At 44.6% G+C, this 27,048-nt stretch overlaps 1 protein-coding gene across 6 annotated transcripts in view; it reads right to left on the bottom strand.

The window, feature by feature from the left end:
- Positions 1 to 27,048, bottom strand: part of LOC126198733 (tropomyosin) — a 176,120-nt gene that overhangs the window by 93,354 nt on the left and 55,718 nt on the right. For all 6 annotated transcript variants that reach the window (XM_049935267.1, XM_049935266.1, XM_049935261.1 and 3 more), the window contains exon 2: positions 2,438 to 2,575. In XM_049935267.1, the coding sequence (XP_049791224.1) occupies positions 2,438 to 2,551 (114 nt within the window). In that variant the 5' untranslated portion in view covers positions 2,552 to 2,575. The remainder of the gene's footprint in view (positions 1 to 2,437; positions 2,576 to 27,048) is intronic.

Genomic DNA, 27,048 nt, shown 5'->3' with positions numbered 1-27,048 from the left:
CAACGTGCACCTACTAGCTATTTAAGTATGGACAGCACTTATACTGCACCAATGATCTGCTCGTTGGGGGTTGGCCACTACGCAGGTAACGTACGTAGCATACATGTAATTCTCTGCCTACACACTGGATGCAATAAGCCGTCCGCAAACTCCTAGGGCTGAAATTACCTCAGTACAAGACAGAACATAAGTCAAGATTACTGTTTGCTCACTAGCCAGGAACAGAAATTCAACTTAAGTATTCTTCTGTGAAAAAGCACTTCACTGTGTGTCAGACACCGAAGAGGGCTGAAGAAATGTTACCCGCGTGGAAATAACTGTTCACAAAGGAACGACATCATGTGCTGCTTGTGGCGAAATCAACACTTCTCAAAATCTAACCCCTAGATTCTCCACTGTGGCCGTCGCCAGCGAAGTCTTAGTCGTTCCTGGAAGAAAGTGTGTCTCCACGCTATACCTCCGCTCCCTCCTGCACACGCAGTGTCTACGTTTGTGCTCGGACGACGAATCCCAGCGATCGTTACAGTATCTCCCTATATGGGTCAGGGATCTGCCAGCCAACCATATTCCTTTTAGAAGATTTTTCTAGAAGTTTCCATTTCATCTTCTACATTTGTGGCGAATGTCGCCAGCGGTGCCGTTGTATGCTGAAGTGTCTCCAGATAGTGCCTAGAACTCACCATCTGTCTTCGCAAACATTATACAAAAAAGTTCTCGGAACAGAAAGTGTTGAGTTAAAATACGCCAAGGAAAAAGAGCAACTGGCGAAATAAATTAAACTAACACCTTAGCAGCAGTAACACACAATGCAGATTTCAGTAAGAGGCACCTCTGAAGTACGAGAGAGGCATCAACCAAACGAGTGTTCTGCGAGCACTGCGTTCCATCGCATTTCATCCTCTTCACATTTCGCTGCACCTACAGCTTCATGGCAATGACTTACAAAATTGGTTATAATTCTTTGAATATTATTTACGTAAACTGTAAAGTGATGCGGTGCATCTATGCAAAATTTTGTTTAAGGAAGGATAATAATTTCCAAGCCATGAGCAAGTCAATACGCACTAAATGTCAGTTGAAAAGCCACGGTACCTTAAATAAGAGGATAAAAATAACGCTAGTTGTCTATCAAAGTTTGGTAGATTTTTTTCCAAGACCTACATCTTTGGTCCGTGTTTTATTGATGAGACTCTAAAGACATTAGTATCTCTAGTTCCTACCTAAGATATGCTGCTGCCGCAGTTATTGAAAGACATCTCACTGGACATGCGGCAGTTACTCTGGTACCAACATGTTTGATGTCCCTCCTATTGCGCACATGTGATGACAGACCTTTTTACGAGAAGATGTGGAGTGCATTGTAACGATCGTTTAGAAATGCAAAATGGTCTGCACGCTCACCAAACTTAACATTTCTGTACTTTTATCTGTGGTGAGAACAAATAAGAGGTCTTAGGAAAACTGCCTTACAACAAGGATCTACGCTGCTGGTTAACTCCAGATGAAATTCAAAGTGCTGGCAATGCTAAAAACAAACAAACTTGGTTCAAATGGCTCTGAGCACTATGGGACTTAACATCTCAGGTCATCAGTCCCCTAGAACTCAGAACTACTTAAACCTAACCAACCTAAGGACATCACACACATCCATGCCCGAGGCAGGATTCGAACCTGCGACCGTAGCGGTCGCGCGGTTCCAGACTGAAGCGCCTAGAACCGCTCGGCCACCTTCGGCCGGCGGCAATGCTCAGTTCAACATTTTGAGCACTTGGTATGACAGCTGTGATGATAAATTCACGAACTGTAACTGAGCTACAGTCTTGCTTACATTTGTTATAATAGGGCAGACGTCTGTGGAACCAACTTTAACGCCGGGGCAGCGGTTTGTGGCGTTGTCCTATTATCTTTATACTATTTGATGAAATCCCTCACATGTGATGTCGTTTAAGTTATCTTTGTAACATCTTTCAAATGACGCAAAAAGAAGTGTATAGTCCACAAGGGAAAACAAAACGAAGTCGGTATCGTAATTCGGAGACTATAAACGATAAAAATTACTTCAAACGTCAGAAAATTCGCCATATTGTCCGCTATAACTTTGCAAAAACGACACCTCTATATATTTATTCATTCTGTGTATTTGAGATCCCCGTCTTAGATGCCTCACCCTGTATACTCATTAGTTAATTTCTTGCATGCATCTTGTGCTGCCTGATCCCATATTAAGGATATCTAACAATATAATGTCATAGAAATAATTGTTTCAGTTCCACTTTCTGCACCCTCCCACGGACTACCTGCTCACATTCTTGTGGAAACTTATCTATTTGAAGCATCTGACGGAAACGGTCAACAAACTTTCCAACACGAGACAATAACCACACCATGATTTACTTCTTATTTGCATAAATTCCAAGAGGAGTTCCGCGACACTTACCTTTTCGGCTCGCAGGTTGGCATCCCTGGCCTGCTGCTCGCAGAGAAGGGCGCGATCGAGCGCGTTGTCCTTCTCGAGCTTCATCGCCTGCATCTTCTTCTTGATCGCGTCCATGTTGCTGGTTGTTTCTGCTTACTTCTGCAACATGCAAAGAAGGCCTACACTCACTACAAATCCTGGCTAAGTCGTAAGCAATATCATTATGTTCTACATATTTTGTGTGTGTGTGTGTGTGTGTGTGTGTGTGTGTGTGTGTGTGTGTGTGTGTGTGCAGGGGTACACCGCCTCTGGAATGATTGTTATCTAATTTCTACCAAACAAACCCCATATGGCTTTGATAAAATGGTGCATATAAGGTTAGTCAAAGTTCGTGCCGCCATAACAATTGTTTCTACACTAAATATTAGTTTTACCTTGAGTTCTGATTATTAAGTGGACGTCCTAAAGATAAATTGTTTCCAACACTTCCTAAGTTATGAAAGTTGTTTTTTTTTTTTTTTTTTTTTTTTTTTTTGGTGGGGTTTAAGGGCGCTCAACTACTGAGGTCATTAGCGCCCAGTCACAGTTGTTAGAGCACATAGAATCTAGTAAAACTCAAGGGGAGGGGGGGACACCAGAAAGTCCTGACAAAGATACAGATAAAAGACGTAAAAAAGTTAGATGTCTTTGGACAAGCCAGTCAAAGTTATAAAACGCAGAACACGAGCAGCTGCTCGAGCGTCATCAGCTAAAATATCCGGTAAAGTAGATGGCAGGGACAGGACAACACGAGATTGACTAAAGCGGGGACACGACAATAAAACATGGCGCACTGTTAATGCTTGACCACAAGGGCACTGCGGGGCTGGGTCACCGGAGAGCAGGTAGCGGTGGCTAAACCGGCAATGCCCAATCCGCAACCTGGTCAGAAGGACCTCTTCTCGCCGAGATGGTCGGGAGGAGGATGTCCAAGCAGTTGGGAGCGGTTTTACTGCCCGGAGCTTGTTTCCTTTGAGGGATGACCAAGCATCCCACCACAACGACACAAGCCTCTTACAAACAACCCCACGAACGTCAGATGACGGGACACAATGGGAGGCTGGCCGAGTCAGGAGGACTGCAGCCTTGGCTGCAGCATCTGCAGCCTCATTCCCAGGCACTCCTACATGTCCGGGAACCCACAGAAAGCTGACAGGAGAACCATTATCAGCGAAAGAATGGAGTTTTGGAAGTGTAAAGCCTAATCATATTACAACGAATGAAAATTTTGTGAATGCGTATGTGTACTTACAGTTGATATATTCATTCATTCGATTTCGTAGATCATTTGAAGGAGGTGCTTCTTCAGGTATATAGGACAAGATAAGATAAAACATTACCAAAGGAGGTAGATACCGGAAACTGTGTATACTGCTTAAAACCATTTGTGTTTATGCCAACTATATGTAAAGCGGGTAAATTAGCAGCAAAGCAAGAAATAGATACATACAGCTTCACTTTTCAGTGTTGGTAATTGCGTTGATCTCATCAAAATACGTTGATATAACGATAAATAAAGGGAGTATTAGAACTTTGATTTTTCGACATTGCATGCATGAATTTTATAGCTCTGAGGGTAAGTTGATAGGTGTGAACTGCAAATACAAAGATATTGTGCTCGATTCTTAGCCGATCCTACGATTTTTTTGTCATTTCTTTCCTCTGTGGCATTTAGTAATGTGAGAAAACTGAATTGGAACATGGCACGCAGCTGACGTTAACTGTAGGTCACTGCATAATTGGCTGGTTGAAGGGAATTTCCTTTTTTCGTTGGACATTTTCGAATAATTTTACCTATGCAAAAGCTTAGATTTTTACTTCTAAGTTTAATTATGTTCAAGAATTAACAGCACTTCAAAATATGTCCGTTATTGGGACCTATCAGTACAGCAGCCGCGTAGCCACTGTTTGCTAATATATACTTTTCTCTAACGTATTTAAAATAGGTAATAGTTACAGTGATGCACCAGTCTGCGTCAAAGTTTGTCAGCACGAAACGTTCACTGTATAAAGTTTTGTTACATTTTGGGACAAACTGAAAGAGCAAACAGATGAAATGGAAATTTGTCGCATTGCGTTACTAGGGGAAAAAAAAACAGGCAGAACTGAGTCGCTCTTGCTGGAGGTAAGTATATTCTTAAAAATTTATACAGTTGTGCGTTACCATTCGGTGTTTCTGACTCTCGATGATGTGTGAGGGGGGGGGGGGGGGGGCGAGATCAAATATTTTCCGTCGAAAGGCGATGGGCTGCAACATATGTTGAACGTTGCGCGACTCTGTCCTCCTTAAAAAGATAAAAAGAAATCTTGCCCTGCTCTGGCCAATAGCTTTAGTTTCACAAATGCCGTAAATGTTTCTGGCTGCCTCAGCTGCTATCACCTGTCTACTTAAGTCAAACAGCAGAATGTTTGTGAAATGTTCAGATTTTCTTCCTCTTGGCACTTTTCTAGCGTCCACAGCTCCACTATGTCCAACAGCGAACTACGGAATAAAAATGACAGTCGATAACAACGATGAAGTCACTGATGACAGTGCCACGAAAGCAGAGTTATTAAACACGGTTTTCCGAAACTCCTTCACCAAAGAAGACGAAGTAAATATTCCGGAATTCAAATCAAGAACAATTGCCAAGATGAGAAACATAGAAGTAGATATTCTCGGAGTAACAAAGCACCTTAAATCGCTTAATGAAGGCAAGGCCTCCGGTCCAGATTTTATACCAATCAGGTTCCTCTCAGAGTATGCTGATAAAATAGCTCCATTTTAGCAATTGTATACAACCACTCGCTCACAGAAAGATCCGTACCTAAAGACCGGAAAATTGCTCAAGCCACACAAATACCCAAAAAAGTAAGTAGGTAATCCGCTGAATTACAGCCCTATATCAGTAACGTCGATTTGCAGTAGGGTTTTGGAACATATACTGTATTCGAACATTATGAAGCACCTCGAAGAAGACGATTTATTGACACATAGCACGGTTTCAGAAAATATCGTTCTTGTGAAACACAACTAGCTCTTTATACTCATGAAGTAGTAAGTGCTATCGGCAGGGGATGTCAAATTGATTCCATATTTTTAGATTTCCAGAAGACTTTCGACACAGTTCCTCACAAGCGTCTACTAACGAAACTGTGTGCCTATGGAGCATCGCCTCAGCTGTGCGACTGGATTCGTGATTTCGTGTCAGAAAGGTCACTGTTCGTAGTAATAGACGGAAAGTCATTGAGTAAAACAAGAGTAATATCCGGCGTTCCCCAAGGGAGTGTTATAGGCCCTCTGTTGTTCCTGATCTATATTAACGACATAGGAGACAATCTGAATAGCCGTCTTAGATTGTTTGCAGATGATGCTGTCATTTACAGTCATCAGATAAGCAAAACGACTTGCAAAATGATTTAGATATCTGTATGGTGCAAAAAGTGACAATTGACCCTGAATAAAGAAAAGTGCGAAGTTATTCACATGAGTTCTAAAAGAAATCAGCTAAATTTTGATTACGCTGTAAGTCACACAAATCTGAAGGGTGCAAATTCAACTAAATACTTAGGGATTACAATTACCTAAATTGGAACGATCACTTAGATAATGTGATTAGAGCAAACCAAAGACTGCGTTTCATTGGCAAAACGCATCTACATCCATACTCTGCAAGCCACCTGACGGTGCTTACACCACGCTTGTCCGCCCTATTCTGGAGTATTGCAGTGCGATGTGGGATCCGTATCAGGTGGGACTGACGGATGACATCGACAAAGTACAAAGAAGGGCAGCTCGTTTTGTATTATCGCAAAATACGGGAGATAGTGTCAGACACAATAAGTGAATTGGAGTGCCAATTATTAAGACAAAGGCGTTTTTAGTTGCGACGGGATCTTCTCATGAAATTTCAATCACCATTTTCCTCCTCCGATTGCGAAAACATTCTCTTGCCACCCACCTAAAAGGGAGAAATGATCACGACAAATCAGGGCTCGCACAGAAAACTAGTGCTCGTTTTTCCCGCCTGCCTTTCGAGATTGGAACGGTAGAGAGAGGTTTAAGGTGGTTCATTGAACCCCCTGCCAGGCACTTCATTGTGATGAGTAGAGTAATCACGTAGAAGTAAATCCGTATCAAACGGAATACTAACATGCAAAACCAAAACGCTACTACAAACTTATGCACCAACTTAATATTTCATAGTGGCTTGGGGGGGGGGGGGGGGGGGAGGCGGCTACATGTCGGTGCGGCTCCGGCAGTGTACAAAAATTGGGGCGAGTGACGGACGTAAGCGGTCGTGGCGTGACTGATAGGTTTCCGGAGATTATGGGAGAGCGCCGAGCACCGGCGGCGGTCCTGCGCGTCGCATCACGTCGCCCACGCGCCGTGCTGCGCTGGAGGAGAGGTATGCGGCGCGGGACGTGAGGCAGGTGAAAGTCCTGGGGTCATCCGCGCTGCTGGGACCGCAGCCAGCCAGCCGCAGACGCTGCCAGCGAGCGGACGCGCTCCGCAGAACGCCACCGTCTCCACCCACCAGCTCGGGATCCTTTCCCACGACTGTCTCCAGTGCGAAAAACGCTTTTTCCACGTTACCATTACTATTTGCGTGCGCCAAGTACGAGGGCGAGCTACGAAAGTCGCTCTGAAAGTAATGACTCCCATTCGCGTGGGAACTGCGACAGATACGCCTACATCGACCTCAGGTGTATGGTGGAGTACTTTGTATTACTGCCACTGCCACTTCCCCTCTTTCCTGTTTCACTCGCGAATGGCACGTGCGAAGAACAGTTGTTGGTGAGCCTCCGTGAGAGCTCTATCTTACCTCCGTGGTCTTCTCGCTAAACATACGTAGGGAGCAATTTATTGGTTGACTGTTCTAGGAACTAACTCCCTGTATTTTGACGGAAAACCATATCGTAATGCAAGACGTCTCTTGTAGCGTCTGCCATTGCAGTGGTTTGAGCATCTACGTAACGCCATCTCGTTTGCTAAACGAAACTGTCACGAAAGGTGCAGGCAGCTCCTCTTTATACCTAACAAAGCCGGCAGTGCTTTGCAATTGCTTAATGTGTTTGGGAAACGGATGTATGTCCTCATCTCGCCTCCACCCAACCCCCCCTCCCCGCTTCTCTGTCCATCACCTCCTGCTGCCCCTCCCCCCTCTATCCATCACCTGCTCCCCTTTCTGTATGTCCATTACCTCCCCCTGCCTCCCCCCGCTCATTTCCAAATATTATTTATTGTTATTCCGAACGAACTATTGATTGGGAATTTAAGTCGCCTAAAATGAATGGCTAAGTTGGTTAGGATCCTTTGCAAATGTGCTGTGAGATAGGCCTCTAGCTGTTGGATCTGTCAGGATAGTAACTTCATTGGTAGTATCTCTAATAGTTTTAATCTGTGTATGGACGATTCAGATTCGGTTGTAGTATTCCAATCAAACTGATGAGCCATAAATACAACTTTCCTCTTCTCAGCAAAACCGCTGGCGAAGAAACGAAACAGCACAAAGTTGTGTGTACTATATTTCTTTAAAACTCTTAAGGAGGAACAATATAAATAGGACAAAATTTGTGGAATAGTTTAAATGCCCTGCTATCTACCATAGCTAAAACTGACTGCGGGAAAGGAAACGAAACCGCACATTTTCATAGCACAGCATTTTCTTTCTCGCCTTGTGCTTTAACATAAAACTGTGCTTTACTGTTCCAAAAAACTATGTATCCTATGCCCGTCTTAATGTTTATTAGAGTATCGTGTAAAAACTGAGTAAATCAGTGACGAACTTTCAGAGATTTTTGTTAACAACGTTAAACGGCGACCTGCCTTTATATAGCAATGTAGATTTCCTCTATTAATCCAACCTGCTAAAGGTCTTCAGACTAACGAGCAGTATTCGAATATCGGTCAAATGTGGCTTTTATAAGACATCCCCTTCGTAGGAAGAAACTTCCCGAGGATTCTTCATGCGAATCCATCTCGCAGGTGAGCAGAATAGACTGGTGATAGCAGTACGCACAGCCTCACGTTACTGATAACTACTTATTCTCTCCATGCACTTTTATGCGTTTACGGATTTCAATGGGCGCACTTTGTTCAGCATTGATGACTTCAATAACACCCACTATTTTATACGAATCTCCGTGTCAGACACCAGTTTCGAACGTTCTCCTTTTGCGTTATCTGTCTTAACACAAAGAAACCAGCAGAACACTGGTGAAAAGATTCAGACATACTAGTATTACCAAAGATATGGCCAGACAAACAGAGTAAACAAAACTAGGGGGCATTACTTTTGGAAAGAACGACGTAAATTTTACCCATCCGACATATCTTTGATAACAAAAACTTTGATGACACTGTACAACTATTTACCTAATTTTGGTTACAAACCTCATGTCATTAAGTTCAACAGATCAGGAGCTATTTGATCAGTACAGGACTGCAGTACTTCACTGGAAGACTGTCAGAAAACAAAATAACTTCACATAACCTATAAATTTTAAAATCTTTCGTGGTTTTGTTCTTCCAAATGCTAAGAGGAAGCTTTTAGCACCTCTCATAACCAGCTAAGTAGGAGCGCGATTAGTAACCATTCATTATAAACTTATTTGTTTTGATCGCAATATAAAGCAGTAACATATTTCAGTTTTTGAACAGCAATTGTCAAATCATAGTTGCTAATAGAATTGTTTTCATCAAGTACATTATGAGACGTTATCAATATTGATTCACTGCCAACAGCAAAATGTCAAGAGGCTCAAAATTTGTTCAGTGTGTTACCTGTCTGATAACGGCTACAAGAGTCTTTAACGCTGTATTGTGCCAGTTGCATTAAGACCTGAAGATGGCAATTCAACACATAAAATCAGCTATTATTTCGATCAAGAATATTTTATAGGGTACCATAAACGTTATTTTGTGCGTTGTATCGTTACTGTGTATAGCCCGGTGGAAACTGATAACCATTTGGGGGCAATATTCTCGAAATGTATTATATCACTTTATACGTATCCGTGAAAATAGATCACAAGTAGTTCCCAGAAGAGCAGATTATTTTCATGCGCATTAATCACTTCAGATATAGAGTATAAGAAAATATATTTCGCTTTACATTGAGGGGTAGATGCTCTTTTACACGTTAGAATCAGTTTTTGCTTAAGGAGCTCACGTGTAGCCCATTTGAAATTATCGAGAATGGCATCTTTGAACAAACTATGCCAACTTCGTTAAAGCATATGCACTGTTTAGACACTATTTTGCGAATAATAGGGTATCTAATTCACTTTATTGCATCCTATAAGGCAATTTTGCCTTGAAGACTAAATCGATAGGGAATAAAGCATACTCAATCTTGTGATCACCGGAATCACATAGTCTTTGAATGATACACCACATTAGAGAAAGTTCATTTCGTTGTTCTCCAAAAATCCTGAACATCCTATGTTAATAGCCTCCCGTGTGGGCATAATCGGAAAGCATTTTTTTCTCTCATTCTAGAGACACTTCCCTTGTAGGTACACAGTCAGGCAAAAAGCAAAATACGAGACACTGGGCTGCGCATTGACAGCTTTAGTGCGACATGCTGTTAGCGCAGAGATCACTTACGTGCCAATTTTGTCTACGTAATAGCTTGATTTTCTGTCTAAGCGAGGGCGCTGGGTCTGCAGCATTCAAAAATCTTGAAAATGCAGAATTTAGTTTCTTTGTGGCAGCTACTTTTATTTACTTTTTTTGATAGTACCATGTATTTCCAAATGCGAATCAAGATCACAGTATTATGACTTGCCATGTGTTCATAATGTCCCAAGCTGTAAAACACTGTCAAACCAAAGCTGTGGCATATTTGCACAAGTTGTTATACGCGAGTACCATTTGAGGAACAATACGAAAGCCTCCCATTTAACATGTAAGTAGCCGTTTAAGACTGTTGCTTCTACTGTATTTCAAGAATCAGAATGTCTGCTTGGCGGTAGCTGGCTTCGAATTTAAATTTATTTTCGTTTAAGCTCGACTTATGGGCTTACTGGAAAGTTGACTACTGCATCGTAATATTGGCAAATTAATGTAATGTTTGTCTGCATGTACTCTAAAGTTAAGTGTAACGGATTCCTTGTGATATGGTAACAATTGTGGGAGGAAGTACTCCACAGCGACAAGGTTTTACTAGCATGTAATGACTGTTTTCAGTGGGAAACATATTTAGAAAGGAAAACATAGCTGCACCAAGTAATAGCACTATCTCACATAGCAAGTACATCTTATTAGCATGGTACGACAAATCATTCTAAATGAAAAAAATGAACTATTATCTTTATGGAAGGAATTTCATGACAGGATAAAGGTAGGTTAGATACTGTTCAGTGTAGTGCTTATCTAGGAAGAGAGATGTAGGTCAGGACTAAATTACATCATGCCTACCATTATTGTGTAGGCAGCTAGTTTTACCCAACTACAGTGCGGGCAACATAACGGTCAGGCAATAAGCGGGGTCCTGTACTTCCGTACAATACAATAGAACTTCGATAAGTAGATAATGTGTAAGTGAGAAAGACTAATTCAGCTTCTCCAATTTTCCCGCTCAAACATAAGAAGGTTAAGACCTTACAAATAAGTAGTTTTTCACGCTCACGCCTCCGTGAGAGACAACCCTACCTATAAAAAAAAAAGACAAACGTCGGGATCCCGCGAAAGGCAAAGGTCATTTATTTGAACTTTTTTTCAAACTCCCATAGTGATGCCCCTCAAATTCATTGTTATTTGATAATTTTATAGGTTCCAGAAATAGCTACGAATCTGTTCAACGCTTCTCGCCAACTAGGATGCGCGGCGAGACGCATGACACGGGCTGCAGCCGCCATTTTTAATTAGTTACGAGACAAAAACATTTGCTTCATACATGAAAGTACGCATAAAAAAGTGGTAAGACCCCCATTTTAATAAAATCAATCGTATGAAGAAGTCCTTAACTTCACCCATTTTTCTTATCTCTTGACCAGAACCTCTTCTTAAATGTGGAAGGGTGGTTTGATAGGTCTGGTAAAGAATGCAAGAAAAAAATGTTTGTTTTGTCAACTACTCAACCTACTTCTCAACATAGTCTCCTTTGAGTGCTATACCCTAGGTCCAGTGATTCAAAGCACAATTCACGTACTTTCGCCGTTGTTATGGCTGATATGTGAGATGGTGCATTGTCATACTGAGAGCACTTTTTTGCGTGCAACCTTAGTCTTTTTTTCAGCCAACGCAAGTTTTAAATGATTCAGCTATTAAACTTAATAGGGTTCAGTTATGTTTTGCTGTTTTCCACTTAATCTCTGAGTGGCTATCATTTTAACAGCTGACATTGTTCTTTGCCATCTTCGGTGCCCTTTCACCAGTCTTTGCCAATTGCTTTGACTAACCTGTTGACTGTTGTATACTGATGGATTCAGGACTCACCAAAAGTCACAAATCGGCACAAAAAGTCTTACAGATTGCGATGAAACATCGACAGACATTGTGTTGAAATGTTGTACGTGGTGCGCTTTTGGTCAACCCACCTGGCACACAGCTGCTTCATGGCCCATTCTCCGAGCAGGATATTATGCCGTCTCTTAGCTGAGATGCCCACAGTCTCAGAAAGCTAAAGAATTTTCATTAGGCGGTCTTGCATTACCATATGTTTTGGTCACTGGTTTCCTTTGTGGTGACCTCATCTGGACGGTTGGTGCGCACTTCGTCTTTGGAACTTGTCCGACCATGTTTAAATGCATTAATCCAAAAGTAAATGGTCTACAATGATGGAACAGAGACCTCGTGAACATCCAATTCTGTTTTGATTTGTGTGGCAGTCCAGCGCTTCAAATGTAAATGTTTAATAACATGAAGCTCGGTTTTCTCCCTTTTCAATCTCAGTCGACACACTGACCAGTTCAGACCGCTGGGAACAGTTAATTGTTCCCTGTGCATGGTTGAAATGCTTTATACGATGATTCGCATAATCAAACTTACCCACCATGAAGGCACAAAAAATATTCCATTCTTTCATTTAAACTTACCATAGTTATCGAACCATCCTTGTAGCTGCAGCTGTTTCTAAATTCTTGCAGCTCTGTCTCGCTTAGCAGCTCACTTCTAGGTCATTCGTAGGCAGTTACTAGGCAGGGAAACTTGTGCTGTGCGGGTACGACGTTTTCCCCACATACGGACTCAAAGGGAACTAACGAGGCCTTTGCAGCTCCTCATCCCACTCTTTCGCCAAGTATGGTAGGAAACCCTCCTACAACTCGCTATTGCCACACTCATCCGCTGGCGTTGTCCTGTTAGCCGCTCCGCCTGGCTAGGCGCACTTGACACTTGTGGAACGGCGGCCCGGGACTCCAGGTGCGTCATGCGGCGCGCGTCCGTGATCCACTGGCGCCAGGGCCCCGTCTCTTCGCCCGCAGGCTGCCCCGTGACGCAACGCCGCGCCGCGCCAGGCCACGCAGCCGGCGCTGTTTGTGGCCCAGTTGCGGAGGCCGAGCACAATCAATTCCGCTGCCCCCTATGCGCTTATAAGGAAAAATCGCCACACTCTCCCCGACACGGCACGGCACGAGCCAGCTGTTGCGCCATCTTCGCCGCAATCTGCATCCTGTGGTCACGCGCAGAGCATTTACTTAAGTCTTTCACCTGCCATCGCGCACTGAATGAAATTTAGTAAACCCCCACTGCTGTCCCGGTCAAGGCCCTAGAGAAAGACACTGGCAGTGGGAAAGAAAGACAAAAGCAGACAGTGTAACAGAGGAGACTGTGCCAGTGGGGTATACTACACTGAAGAGCCAAAGAAACTGGTACACCTGCCTAATATCGTGCTGGGCCGCCACGAGCACATAGAAATTCCACAACGCGACGTGGCATAGACTCGACTAATGTATGAAGTATGAAGTAGTGCTAGAGGGAACTGACACTATAAATCCTGCAGGAGTGTAATGTTTAAGTATTAATAGAAACAAATGTGCTTAAGTGATAAATGGATGTTTGTTGTGTTTCCTCCCGAACTGTCACCTAATAATTTTACTGCGTTACGCCTAATTCAGTTCCTCAAGCAGAAGTGGATGAGTTAAACATCTATACTGAAACAGTCATACAACAAAACGGGGTGTCCTATTCACAATATTATATACTCGCTACTCTGTCCAAGTCCTAGAAGTTTGTAACGGGAATTTCCTAACGTACTGTATAAAAACAGTGGGAGTGAGAGGGTGATAGAGTACAAAGGCTTAAGTTGACAAAGACCCGGTAAAAGGATTTAGAATGTTTTGTGGTAAAAGAGCACCAGTATGTTTGCATGCCAAAATTTGTGACGAAGGGGGAATGAGGACTGAAGCTGCTAGTCACCCACTTTGCTGCCAGCGGTTTTTTTTTAAGAACAAATTGGCTTTTTGTGCTCCGGCTGTAGGATTTTCCCGCTGATTTTAAGTACTTCCTGAAACAGGTTGCACAAATATTCAATCAGATCTTGGTAAGATTTCAAAGCCGTCGAAAGATCGCTTTCTTGCTTTATATGCTGAGAAATTTGAAAGTTACAAAACGCAAAAATTACAGGGTTTGGACAAAAATATGGGAACATTAAGAAATGTATGCTTCAACGTTAATGCAGATGCGGACCAAGTCTGCGAGTTGCGCTGTTGTATTTGACCACGAACAACACGTGTCGAATGTCCTAAATACGTTGCGAGAGTCATTAGTTATCAGAACAGTGTCGTATGTAATTTTGTGTGCATAACATCGGATCTCAGTGCATTCTAACGCAGATAATTGTTGGCGCCCGTATCGATAGTGCTTTTGTAGCCCAAGTAGCAGAAGTTTTCGGTGTTTCAGCAGGCACCCATCGAAGGTTTATACCGCATACAGGGAAAGCATAGACGAAAGCGTTTGTTTAATGATGGGGACGGACGGACATGGAAGGATTGTGATGTAAAAAAAAGGAAGACGGCAGCAAAAGTGACGGCAAATCTGAATTTCGCACTCGCTAATCACGTCAGAACCAAAACAACACGAAGGCAACTCCAGAAGCAGGGAACGGCAGAGGGAAAAAGGGGGGGGGGGGGGGGGGGAGCGGCGGCGGCTCAGATTGCGAAGCCACTCATCATCATGAAAAAGCCCGTATCAAGAAACCTTGTGCCGAAACCATAAATCTTAGACAATGGAATAAAGTCGTTTGGTCGGTTGTGTCTTGTTTCACACTGTTTCCAACTTCTGGCCGAGTTTACGTCCCAAGAAGGAAAATATGGGAGGGATTCTGTGATTATTTGGGCAGTCAAGTCGTGGTATTCCATGGGCCCCACGGTTACTTTGGAAAGTAGCATGCTGCCAAGCGATTACTGTGTGACTATTTAGGCTGACCAGGTCCGTTCCCTGGCACAATGTGTGTTCCCAGTGGTGTTATCTTCCAAGACGAAAGGTATCCACCTCCATCACCGTTACCTGAACTTGCCAAAACTATGCAGGAAGAGTGGTACAAGACGCCATAGAGAACCATACACGGAATGCATTTATTCATTCCGAGACAACTGGACGCTCGTCTGAATGCCAACGCTTTTTCAACGCCATGTTAGCCATGGAAATGTGGTGTAGTGTAGTGTGGTCCGTTTTATTATCCACCACCGGCGTATGCCACGAAGGGGACAAAATCAGTCATATGGACAACGAAGTCCCATTTCCTGACTAAAATGCAGAGAACGTTCTGTCCATGAGGAAATGTTATTAAAATATACTTCATTTTGTTTTCGACACAATCGCAATGAAACGTTTCGGTCCTCTTCAATAAGAAGTAGAGAAACTAAATTAAAATCAAATTCAGATTGGGAATATATTCTCCCCCGACTGCGGAGGTTATCTTCAACTTCTTTTTATTGTGTCGTGTTTTTCCTAGGATAATATATGCTGTCATCACAGTCCAGCAGTGGCGTGCAGTGTAAAACCCGTTGACACAGCACTAATCTGGAAGTGAACGACTAAGGGCTGATGGTGTCGGTGATGACAGCAAGCAAGCCGTGATCCTCAACTAATAGAAATATATCAGGTGCATCCAAGAGTGAGGCCGGTGACCCAGAAGTCTGTCACCACGCAATAAAAAGAAACAGAATAATTATTTTCTGTCAGAGAAATTTTTTCTTACTCTCGACTTACGGGACTGCATTCCAGCGTACAATCATATAGAAAGCGTTTAAAATCTCAAATCATTTAAGATAATTATGCCAGTTCTGCATACTGGAAACAGGTGGTTCATATATACTTTTATTTTAGATCACCTGTAAGTAGAACTTATTTTTCTAAATATTGCCAGATTTTTTCCTCGCTGTAGTTGCTGTAGACGGCCGGCTGGATTGGATTGGTGGGTTTAAGGGATCGAACTACTTGGTCATCAGTCCATTTCGGGAGTATCGAACCAATAAAATTTTTTCTAGATGCAGTGTCAGGTCGCCCACTTAATACGTGAATTTGGTAATTTCAGAAGGGCTGAATAAAAATCAGCTATAATGAAAAAGTGAAGTAAAGTACCATTGCATGTGGGGTAAACTGCACTTGGCGTGGAGGTGGTTTTGAGGTGGGGGGGGGGGGGGGCGTTCACGGCCTGCTATGCCGCCCACGTGCGTCTGACAAGGTGCCCTCCCCCTTCCGTCCCTTCTTGGCATTTTAAGAAACCAGTTAGAAGAGCCAGTAAATGGCAGGATGTAGTAGGTTAACACTCTTGAATTAAAACGATGAGGAATGTGGACGCATAAAAGGAAGCACTTAAGTACAAGCTACCAACCATAGACAGCCGGAAACTCTCGGCGGGAGGTGACAAGCCATTCAGAAGCTGCACTGTGGGTAAAAATTTATGACTATGCTTGTTACTTGTACGTCATAGGCTGAAAATTTCGAGTGGTGATGATAGTTTATTAGCTGAAACTGGCCACACTAAAGTGTGTTGGCGGCTAAAAGACTTTAGAACAGCTTTATAAGAGACTGGAGGAGGAGGGAGAGAGAGAGAGAGAGAGAGAGAGAGAGAGAGAGAGAGAGAGAGAGATATCACTGCACTGCAAAAGCTATCATCAGTAGACCTAGTAGAAACACGGGAAACCCTTCTGCGAATTATATTGCATTCTACTGCTATGGAAACCAAAATATTTCTGACATAACTGTCTAAACTAGTTGGTTGGTTGGTTTGTGGGATTAAAGGGACCAGACTGCTACGGTCATCGGTCCCGTCTAAACTAGTACGAGTACTTTTAAGTACTAGGTGAAAGAAGCGTATACTTCCTCTCTACATTTCGCTGGAACCAGTGGTGAGCTTTAAGTCTAATGATGGACCGTAGAGGATAGTTTCCGTTAACGAACTAAAACTGTTGGTCTGGATGCAGCGTGTCCAGGCGCAGTCTGAAGGATTTAAGACACACAGTCATTGTTACTTTTTTATTCGTTCGTAATAAAACTGACATTTAAATAATCTTGGAAGCCTCAAATTAGACTCATTGTGTTGCTGAACCGATGACACCACCACCACAGTGGCGGAGATGGATCTTTCGGAAGCATGTACGTACGGTAGAGTTTTTCGATTCCTAGCCAAATCGAATACGAGATCAGACATTTTAGATACAATATTCGCGCCTGAACGGAATACCTGACCATCTGTACGATTCTAGTGAATGCTGTCTAGTAGACAATTCTGCTAGGCTTCGACAGAAAGAAACAGTCACCGCTGAAAATAGTTTCGGGCACACAAGAGTCCTTTACAGAACAGTCTGTGGTCACGATGTATCTAAATGACCTGATGGATAATATCAAATCTCCAAGACCCTGTTCGTGGATGATCCTGTTTCAAAGATTTAAGTACCAAAGGAAGAAAATTATATAGAAATATAGGAAGAGCTGCAGCTTGGCTCAAACAATGTATTAAGCGTATACATGTGGAGGAAGGAGTAGTTATTCGATGATGTGATGGGCCATGAATCACTGGAAAGCAAAAGCCGCGAAATATCTAGGAACTGACGCGTCTGAAGAGATTTTTAATTATACTACCACAAGACTTATGGGAAATGTAAATACCGGACAGATTAATCGTAAAAATCTAAGGAAATCTAATTCACATACAAAAGGAAGCAAATTAGAAGCCATCGATTCTTTAGTACTTCCCCATCAGCCAGTACTAACAGGAGGGAGGGAGGGAGGGAGGGAGAATGAATTCAAGGAACAGCAGTATGTATGTGTCTGCTTATCGTACTACAGGTCGAAAAATGATTGTCTCAAGACACATCCGTCACCTTGCGAAAGCTTCTTGGCAGTATTCTTCCTGTGCATCATTCGACAGTGGAACAGGAAAGAGGGAAGTGGTACATGAAGCACCTTCCGACACTCATTGTAAGGTGTTTTTGCTGCGTACAGATGCAGACTGCAAGAATTAAGTTGTACGGAAGTTTGAACAGGGAACTAACGGAAGTAGATTTCGCAGCGGTGGGACAAACCGAGGCAAGGTGGTGTGGTAACACAGATTTCAGTTTTACGAGCGCCGCTTACGACGACCCGCGCAAGAAGAACGGTAGTATTCCGGTGCAGCTGTGCTGAGTCAGGTGTTCCCGCAAGGTGTTTCATTACGGACAGCCTCCGGTTTTTTCCGGGAAGTTGGGACAGCAAAACCGGCGGAAGACATTGTTACCGTTCTTTGCAGGGCGGAGGCTAAGCTGCCCTAGCGGAGACGCCGTTAGCACAGGGCTGTGCGCGGTCACCAACATACCGTGACGCACTTGTCACTTAGTGCCAGCCTAGGTACAGCATAATGGGGGAACGCCGTGGTATCCCAGTGGCAACTAATCTTCTTCCACTTTGTCATCAGAGGTTGAAACGGTAATATACTGCGAAGAAATTCAGAAAATTGGAAATGTCTTTAGAAACAAAGCTATACAACCAAAGGACTCAACCTGAATACTATTGTCGCAGAAGCTTCATCGGTTACTGTAAGTTACTTCTGTGTAGCAGCTAGATAACTGATCGAAGAATGATCAGAATGTACCAGGTAGTGTGAATTCTTTCTGAACATTCAGAGGTCGTTCATGGATATTTCCAAATGTTTCGATATGATAACGGCTCTGATGTTGCGATTTTGTTGACAGTCTCAGCAGCCCTCAGACTGTTGGCAGACGAAGCTGTCGTTTATCGTCTAGTGAGGTCACCAGAAGATCAAAACCAATGCAAAGTCATTTAGACAAGTTATCCGCAATGAGCGAAAATTGGCGAGTATTCGTCAAAAATAAGAAACTTCAATCTGCCACATGAGTACTAAAAATTCTGAAAAATTTCGCTTACACGATAAATCACAAATATAAATCCCGATCACTCAACTACATTCCTAGGGATTGCAATTACGAACAACTTAAACTGGAACGATCTCACAGGAAACTTTGTGGAGAAGGCGAACCGTAGACTGCATTTTATTGGCAGAATGCTCAGAAGATCGAACAGGTCTACTAAAGATACTGCCGACACTACACTTACGCGTCGTCCTCTGGAGTACATGCTGCGCGGTAAGGGGTTCTTACTAGGATTGACTTAGGGTTTCGACGAAGTCCGAAGAAGGGCTGTCGTTTTGTATTGTCGCGAAATAGGACGGATAAGATACGTGAACTGAGGTAGCAGTCAAAGCAATGGCGTTTTTGGTGAGGCAGTGCCTTCTCAGAAAATGTCAATCACAAACTTTCTCCTCAGAGTGTGAAAATATTTTGTTTGGATCCACCTACATAGGGAGCATTGGTCATCATAGAGAAATCAGAGCTCGCACGGAGAGATTTAAGTGTTCGTTTTTTCCGCGCGCTGTTCGAGAGCGGGAAGCTAGAGAAATAGTCTAAAGATGGATCTATGAACCCGCTGCCTGCCATTTAAATGTGAATTGCAGAGTAGTCATGTAGATGGTGATATTTGAAGAACAGTCAACTACTCACACTCCGACATGCTCGCCAATGGCACATGAACCAGAGCATTCTTTGAGCCACCATTGTTCGCGAGAACGTAGTATGTCGACACACGAACCCAAAACAGTGCCGTCCCCACTGAGCCTGAGCGCCAAATTTTTTGCTCACAGGAAAGACCCACAAGTGGCTCGCGCCGAACGATTCACAAGTCGCTCCTGACTAACTTGCAAGCTTGAAGGCAACGTCTTTGGGGAGTGGCTCGTGAAATTACAAAATTACGTTACCCATGCAATAACTATCCAGTATCACATGTACACTTTTGTTATAGGATGCCATAATTTAGTATGTTATTCAGTGTATCCGTCCCCATTATCGTGAATGCGTCGCCCACATCCTAGCATCCTTACTTCAGCTGCGTCATGTATTTCAACAACCAGACCCCAGAAGAATGTCGACAGTAGTAACGTGAAGCAGATGGGATTATGGATCCGTCCGGCGTCCTATACAGTATCCAGAGTTAATCACGGATCAGAACTGCGACGATGTGCCTGTATCTGCCTTGTGTATCAGGATGGTGGACAATATCAAGTGCGAAACGAGTCGGTGCGAGGGGAAAAGTTACGTAGCTCCGTATTTCACATTCTTGTATCAGTAGGCGATCAACGCCAAATGTGCTGGGAAGTAGCTTTGCTGGCGCGTGACAGTGCCGCAGCTATGGAGAGTCTTCTCGAATGGGCACTGGGAGCAGTTTTATTGTCCGTGACTCGACCCGCCGCCCGTCTCGCCATAGCGGTGCTCCAGGCGTGACTGGTCTTGCTGACGAGTCTAGCGTTCGCTGCCTCACAGCCGCCACCTGTAAAAGGCTAGCGCCGCCGCTGCCTTACGCGTCTCGCCACACACCGCAAGAAAGCGAAATCTGGGTCAGTCGGCCCAGTGACTACTAGCGGGTGAGTGTCGAGCCCTGCTCTGTATGTCCCAGTCGTGAACCGTACGCAAAATACAACTGTATTGTTCTGTTCTACCCAGGCGTCACTGTCTACTCTAAATGGAGTAAACGGCCCTAGCTTTTAGACCAGTGGTTTCGAACCTGAGACGTAAAATGAAAATTTCTGAGGGATAAAAACAAAAGTGTTCAACTGAGTTTTGGTCACGAAACTCTTCTTTAAAAGCCATTTCTGTTATTGCTTCCGAAAATGGTACTCGTCTTTCGTCACTGCTCTAATGTAGCACCTGGCTACACCCCAAGCGATGGAGTCATAAGGTTCTTGCCTTACCCTGCACTAAGTCTAAAACAGTGGTTCCCAACCTTTATGATTACATAAGTTACCAAAAAACTTTTTTTCAAATACTAGCGTTAACGTTTGACGGTGTGGTGATTACAGCGCGTGAAACAAATTTATTAACAAAATTTTCCTCACACAGTCTGTCCACTTGTAACGCCGGAAATGCATATCCTCCTATTTCCATCTATTGCACAGCAAATTTTTTTCCTTATTTTGTTACCTGAAGATATAACATTTCTGTGTCTTTGTATATTGTAATTGTTTTACTATTTGTATATATATGCATTGATGTCGATGTATAATTGGTTTGTTTTGCGTATATTATTTGTATTTATACGCTGGGGCTGGCCTAGGGAAAACTATGCTATCGAACGAATACATCGATAGGTCGTGTGGAGAACCAAAGTGTTTAGGATCTTTGGTAGTGTTAACTCTGCCTCGTGGAGCGCGGACAGAGCAGAGGGAGTCTGGCTGGAGGAGGGCAGTGGAGCAGGTGTGTTGTGTGACGCTCCCGCGAGTTGCCGCGCTTTCGAGGTTTGGCAGCATGTAATTGCGCTCGACTTGCTATGATAGTTTCTGACACGGTGTCGCGGACGGGAAGCGTTAGCTGGCACACATCAAGAGCCCGTTTCGGCTGGAGACCGTGTCGAGAAGAAGGCGCGCCAACATCCAGCTTCTGCAACAGCGACGGCCGACAATGAGTGACTATCGCCACCTCCTCGATCGACGACTTCAAACCTTCAATCAACCAACAAGGAAGACTGGTAGCACGTAAAGTTTTAGAACTGTATGGCAGACCTCAGCTTTTCAAACTTAAATTTTTCTCACTAAATTACAGCAACGTAGCATGAACCTTTGTTGCTCATTGTCCCAATTGCATTACCAAGCAGGGTCCCTTCCCTTTCCGGAATGAACCCGAGTGTCGTTGAAATTCAATCGCCAGCATTAAAGTAATATTCCATTTCACTGCTTTAATTTCAAAGTTCAGTTAAGGTATTCATATCTGGCTACAATATTTAGATTACACAAGTACAAATTAAGAGTGCGAGTTTTGTTACCGTATTTTAGCTTACCTGTGACTGCAGCTCAGCTTGGTACTTACTAAATTTTACTATTGTTAATTGTTCAGAATCATTTAATTCAAGTTCAAAGTTAAATCTCTTATTTCTAAATTGCGTAGATTCAAGTAGCTTTTGAAATGATTGTTGAGGTAGCCCAAGACTAACCGTATTTTACTGAATTTCGATGTGCTTCAGAAACAAAGCTCACTGTTAATTTCAGTCACTAAATTAACTTTCAATTTTCCGGTTTTATTAATTCTTTTGCTAAATTAAGTGAGTGAAGCGAAATTTATTACTTCTGACAAACTTTCAGTTTTCACACTAAACGTGTCAACCTTCAGTTGACACGCCTTTAGTGCTAATTGTATGTGCAATAACCTTTCTTTTTCAGTTACTATAGTAATTGTCCATAGGACTGGCGACCGTAATTTTCCCCAAATCTCAAATATCTAATTACCGCTAGTTAATTGTTAACGTAACGACCGCACATTTACTTTCTTTATTAACTTTACCCTTTTTCAAAATTAATTTCCACCAGTTTCATTTGCATTTTTTCTTTCATTTAGATGTAACCCTTTCCTCCCTCTTTACCGACAGATTAACTTCGGTGACGATTGCTTTTCCCACATTTCCATTAGGTACACGCGGTTTAATTTTTCACTGTCATTAAGGTCGATAATTGAGGGGGAGTTTACACACTACATATGCATGCCTCTTACTAGGCATCTACGACAGAAAAATGGACTTCTACATCACATATCCATATGTCCGGAGCTCGTGGTCTTGCGGTAGCTTTCTCGTTTCTGGCGCACGGTGTCCCTGGGTAGATTCCCGGCGGGGTCAGGGATTTTACCTGCCTCGAGTTGACTGGGTGTTGTGTAGTCTTCATCACCACCAACCACCATTCATCCCCATTACGGTCGGAGGAAGGCAATGGCAAACCACATCCGCTAGGATCTTGCCTAGTACGGCGGTGCGAGTTTCCCGCATCGTCCCCTACGCTCCTCTGAGTATGGGACCTCCTCCCCATCATCATCATCATTTAGAAATGAAACTGTTCAAAGGAAGATTAGCTAGGCGCTTATGTTGATGGCTGGTAGCGGTGGTGGTGGTAGTTATTGGTGGGCAAGGAGGAGGGGGGGGGGGGTACTAGTTAATATCTGATTTTTTTTTTGTTTTTTTGGTTTTAGGGCGCAAAACTGCTATGGTCATTAGCGCCCGGTCCGTGACTGAGGAAATAATAAAAACTGAAAATGGAAAACAGCAAAAATGGGAACAAAACTCAAAAAATTGGACACGAAAAGCAGAAACAAGGCTTAAAAGTCCACTACAGAGAGGGGTTGATGGTCCCAGATAAAACTTCAAATGACTGACGTCATTTCACTGTCACTAATAAACTGGAGAACGCGGTCGGCTGAGCGCGTGTCATCTGCTAAAATCGTCGATAGATCAGGCGATAGCTGTAGACGGGAGCGTAACGGATTAAAATAGGGGCATTCAATTAAAAGGTGTCTTACCGTCCACAGCTGAGAGCAGTGGGGACAGAGTGGGGGAGGATCGCCGCTTAAAAGATGCCGATGGCTAAAACGACAGTGCCCTATCCGGAGTCTAGCTAAAATTACCTCCTCCCGACGACGCGTTCGGGAGGAAGAGGTCCAAGCGCAAGGAAGGGCTTTCACTTCCCGCAAGGGTAAAGAGCTTGGAGACTGAGGAGAGAGCTGAGAGAATCTGAGCAGATTACGTACTGTATCCGCTGATGGCGGCGGATGTAGTGGACAGCCTGGAGAACAGCGAAAAGCTCCGCAGTATAAACAGAACACTGGTCGGGAAGCCGAAAGTGATTTGGGGCGTCGCCAACAATATAGGCACTCCCTACACCCAACGATGTTTTCGAGCCGTCGGTGTAAATAAAGGTGGCGTCTGTCATTTGTGCACATAGAGCAGCAAATGCCCGACGATAAACAAGTGAAGGCGTACCATCCTTGGGAAATTGACAAAGATCACGGAGCAGACAGATCCGGGGACGAAGCCAAGGCGGTGCTGTACCCCAAGTTGTCAAGAAGGTTTTTGGAAAGCGGAAGGAAAGAGAATGGAGCAGTTGACGGAAGCGGACTCCCGGGGGTAGTAGGGAGGAGGAGCGGCCTGCATACCCTACATCAAAGGAGGCGTCGAAAAAAGGGTCGTGGGCTGGATTAGCAGGCATGGAAGACAGATGGCTAGCATAACGGCTCAGAAGGACCGCTCGCCGATTGGACAGCGGAGGTTCAGCAGTCTCAGCATAAAGGCTTTCCACAGGGCTAGTGTAAAAAGCTCCAGACGCTAAACGTAATCCACGGTGGTGGATAGAGTCGAGACGCCGAAGAATAGACGGCCGAGCAGAGGAGTAGACGATGCTTCCATAGTCCAATTTCGAGCGCACTAAGGCGCGATAGAGGCGGAGAAGGACCACTCGGTCCGCTCCCCAGGAGGTACCATTCAGGACACGGAGGGCGTTGAGCGTTCGCAGACAGCGAGCCGAAAGATAGGAAACGTGGGAGGACCAGCACAGTTTTCTGTCAAACATAAGACCCAAGAATTTAGTGACGTCTGAAAACGGAAGGTTGACAGGACCTAGATGTAAGGAGGGCGGAAGAAACTCCTTACGTCGCCAAAAATTAATACAAACGGTCTTACTGGGAGAAAAACGGAAGCCGGTTTCGAGGCTCCAAGAGTGGAGGCGATCGAGACATCCTTGAAGACGTCGTTCAAGAAGGCTGGTCCGTTGAGAGCTGTAGTAGATCGCAAAATCGTCCACAAAGAGGGAGCCCGAGACGTCAGGAAGGAGACAATCCATAATTGGATTTATAGCGATGGCAAACAGTACAACACTCAGCACGGAGCCCTGGGGTACCCCGTTTTCTTGAGAGAAAGTACGGGAGAGAGTAGTGTTCACCCGCACCCTAAATGTTCGCTCTGCCATAAATTCGCGAAGAAAAAGGGGCAGCCGGCCTCGAAAGCCCCAAGAGAACAGTGTGCGGAGGATGCCTGTCCTCCAACAGGTATCGTATGCTCTCTCCAGATCAAAAAATATTGCTACTGTTTGGCGTTTCCGGAGAAAATTGTTCATGATATAAGTGGAGAGAGCAACAAGATGGTCAACTGCAGAGCGATGCTTTCGGAATCCGCATTGGGCAGGTGTTAAAAGACTGCGGGATTCCAGCCACCAAGCTAAACGGTAATTCACCATACGCTCCAAAACCTTACAGACACTACTCGTGAGAGAAATGGGGCGATAACTAGAGGGGAGATGTTTGTCCTTTCCAGGTTTCGGAATGGGAACGACGATAGCTTCCCGCCATCGTCTGGGAAAGGTACTGTCGGTCCAAATTCGATTATAAAGGCGAAGGAGGTAACGCAGACTATGGGTTGATAAATGCAGCAACATTTGGACATGGATACCATCCGATCCAGGGGCGGAGGAGCGAGAAGAAGAGAGGGCATGTTGGAGTTCCCGCATGGAGAAAACAGTATTGTAGCTTTCGCGATTTTGAGAGGAGAAAGCAAGAGGTCGCACTTCCGCTGCACGTTTCTTCGGGAGAAACGCTGGCGGGTAATTTGAAGAGCTCGAAATCTCAGCAAAGTGCTGACCCAATGAGTTAGAAATTGCGACGGGGTCCACTAAGGTATCATGCGCGACAGTGAGCCCAGAGACCGGGGAGAAACTAGGCGCGCCTGAGAACCGTCGAAGCCGACTCCAAACTTCCGAGGAGGGAGTGAAGGTGTTAAAGGAGCTAATAAAGAATTGCCAGCTTGCCTTCTTGCTATCGCGGATGACGCGACGGCAACGCGCACGGAGTTGCTTATAGCGGATACAGTTTGCTAAAGTAGGATGGTGACGGAAAATGCGAAGAGCACGTCGCCGCTCACGGAGTGCGTCACGGCATGCCTCGTTCCACCAAGGAACTGGGGGGCGCCGGGGCAATTCGGAGGTGCGTGGAATGGAACGTTCCGCAGCTGTAAGAATAACGTCGGTAATATGTGTGACCTCATCGTCGACGCTGGGAAAGCGACGGTCATCGAATGTCGCTAGAGACGAAAAAAGTGTCCAATCGGCTTGGGCAAACTTCCAGCGTCGCGGGCGCATATATGGCAGTTGAGGCTGCAGCCTAAGGACACATGGAAAGTGGTCACTCGAGTGTGTATCATCAAGGGCGAACCATTCGAAGCGCCGAGCAAGCGGAACAGTACCGATCGCAAGGTCCAAATGAGATAAATTTGTCGTGGAGGCAGACAAAAACGTGGGGACCCCAGTGTTGAGGCAAACTAGATCCGCTTGGTGGAAGACGTCTAGCAATAGGGAGCCACGTGGACAAGGATGTGGAGATCCCCAAAGCGGGTGGTGGGCATTGAAGTCCCCAACCAGCAAATAGGGGGGTGGAAGCTGACCAAGAAGATGAAGGAGATCAGCTCGTGCCATTGGTGTGGACGATGGAATGTATACAGTACAAAGAGAGAACGTGTATCCAGAAAGGGAAAGACGGACGGCGACAGCTTGGAAGGAACTGTCTAAGGGGATTGGATGATAATGGAGAGTATCATGGAGAAGAATCATGAGTCCTCCATGGGCTGGAGTGCCTTCCACAGAGGGGAGGTCATATCGGACGGACTGAAAATGAGGGAGAACAAAGCGGTCATTACGATGCAGCTTTGTTTCCTGAAGACAGAAGATGACCGGCGAGTAGGATCGTAAGAGGATCCACAATTCATCCCGATTGGCTCGAATGCCGCGGATATTCCAGTGGATAATGGACATAGGGTGAACAGAAAATGGAGGAATGTGACCAAGGGTGCTGTCAACTCAACGACTGCTCAGAGCTTGCGACCGACAGCATGGAATGGCATTCGGCCGAAGGCAGAAGATCCTGATCCATAGGTTGGTCAGGAGCAGCTCCTGCCACCAGCGATCGGCCGGTTGACCGGCCACCAGCAGTGCGCCTCGGCGACACAGAAGACGGCCGAGGGCGATTTCCGCCAGGTGGCGCTGTGGATGGGACACGCCTTGGCGGAGAAGGAGAGGAACTGGGTTTCTTTGTAGCCTTCTTGGAAGTATGAGGTTTAGAGGAAGGAGGAACCGATGGTGGTGAAGTTGCCGTACGTAAAAACTCTTCACGAGTATGCTCTTTCTTCGAAGACTTGGTGTCTGACTTTTGGGCTCGAGATTTAGCAGAACCCGACGAAGGGTGAGCCAAAGAGTGGGCAGGCGAAAGTGGTGAAGTTGAACGGGCGATCTTTGCGCTGGCCGATCGGACGACCGTGGCACTAAAGGTGAGGTCGCAAGTCTGCGTGGCCGCCTCCTTTGTGGGCCGAGGAGAAG

This window comes from Schistocerca nitens, chromosome 8 (genome assembly GCF_023898315.1).
Source record: "Schistocerca nitens isolate TAMUIC-IGC-003100 chromosome 8, iqSchNite1.1, whole genome shotgun sequence".
NCBI lineage: Eukaryota > Metazoa > Arthropoda > Insecta > Orthoptera > Acrididae > Schistocerca > Schistocerca nitens.
This window is presented reverse-complemented; position numbering and strand designations above follow the sequence as displayed.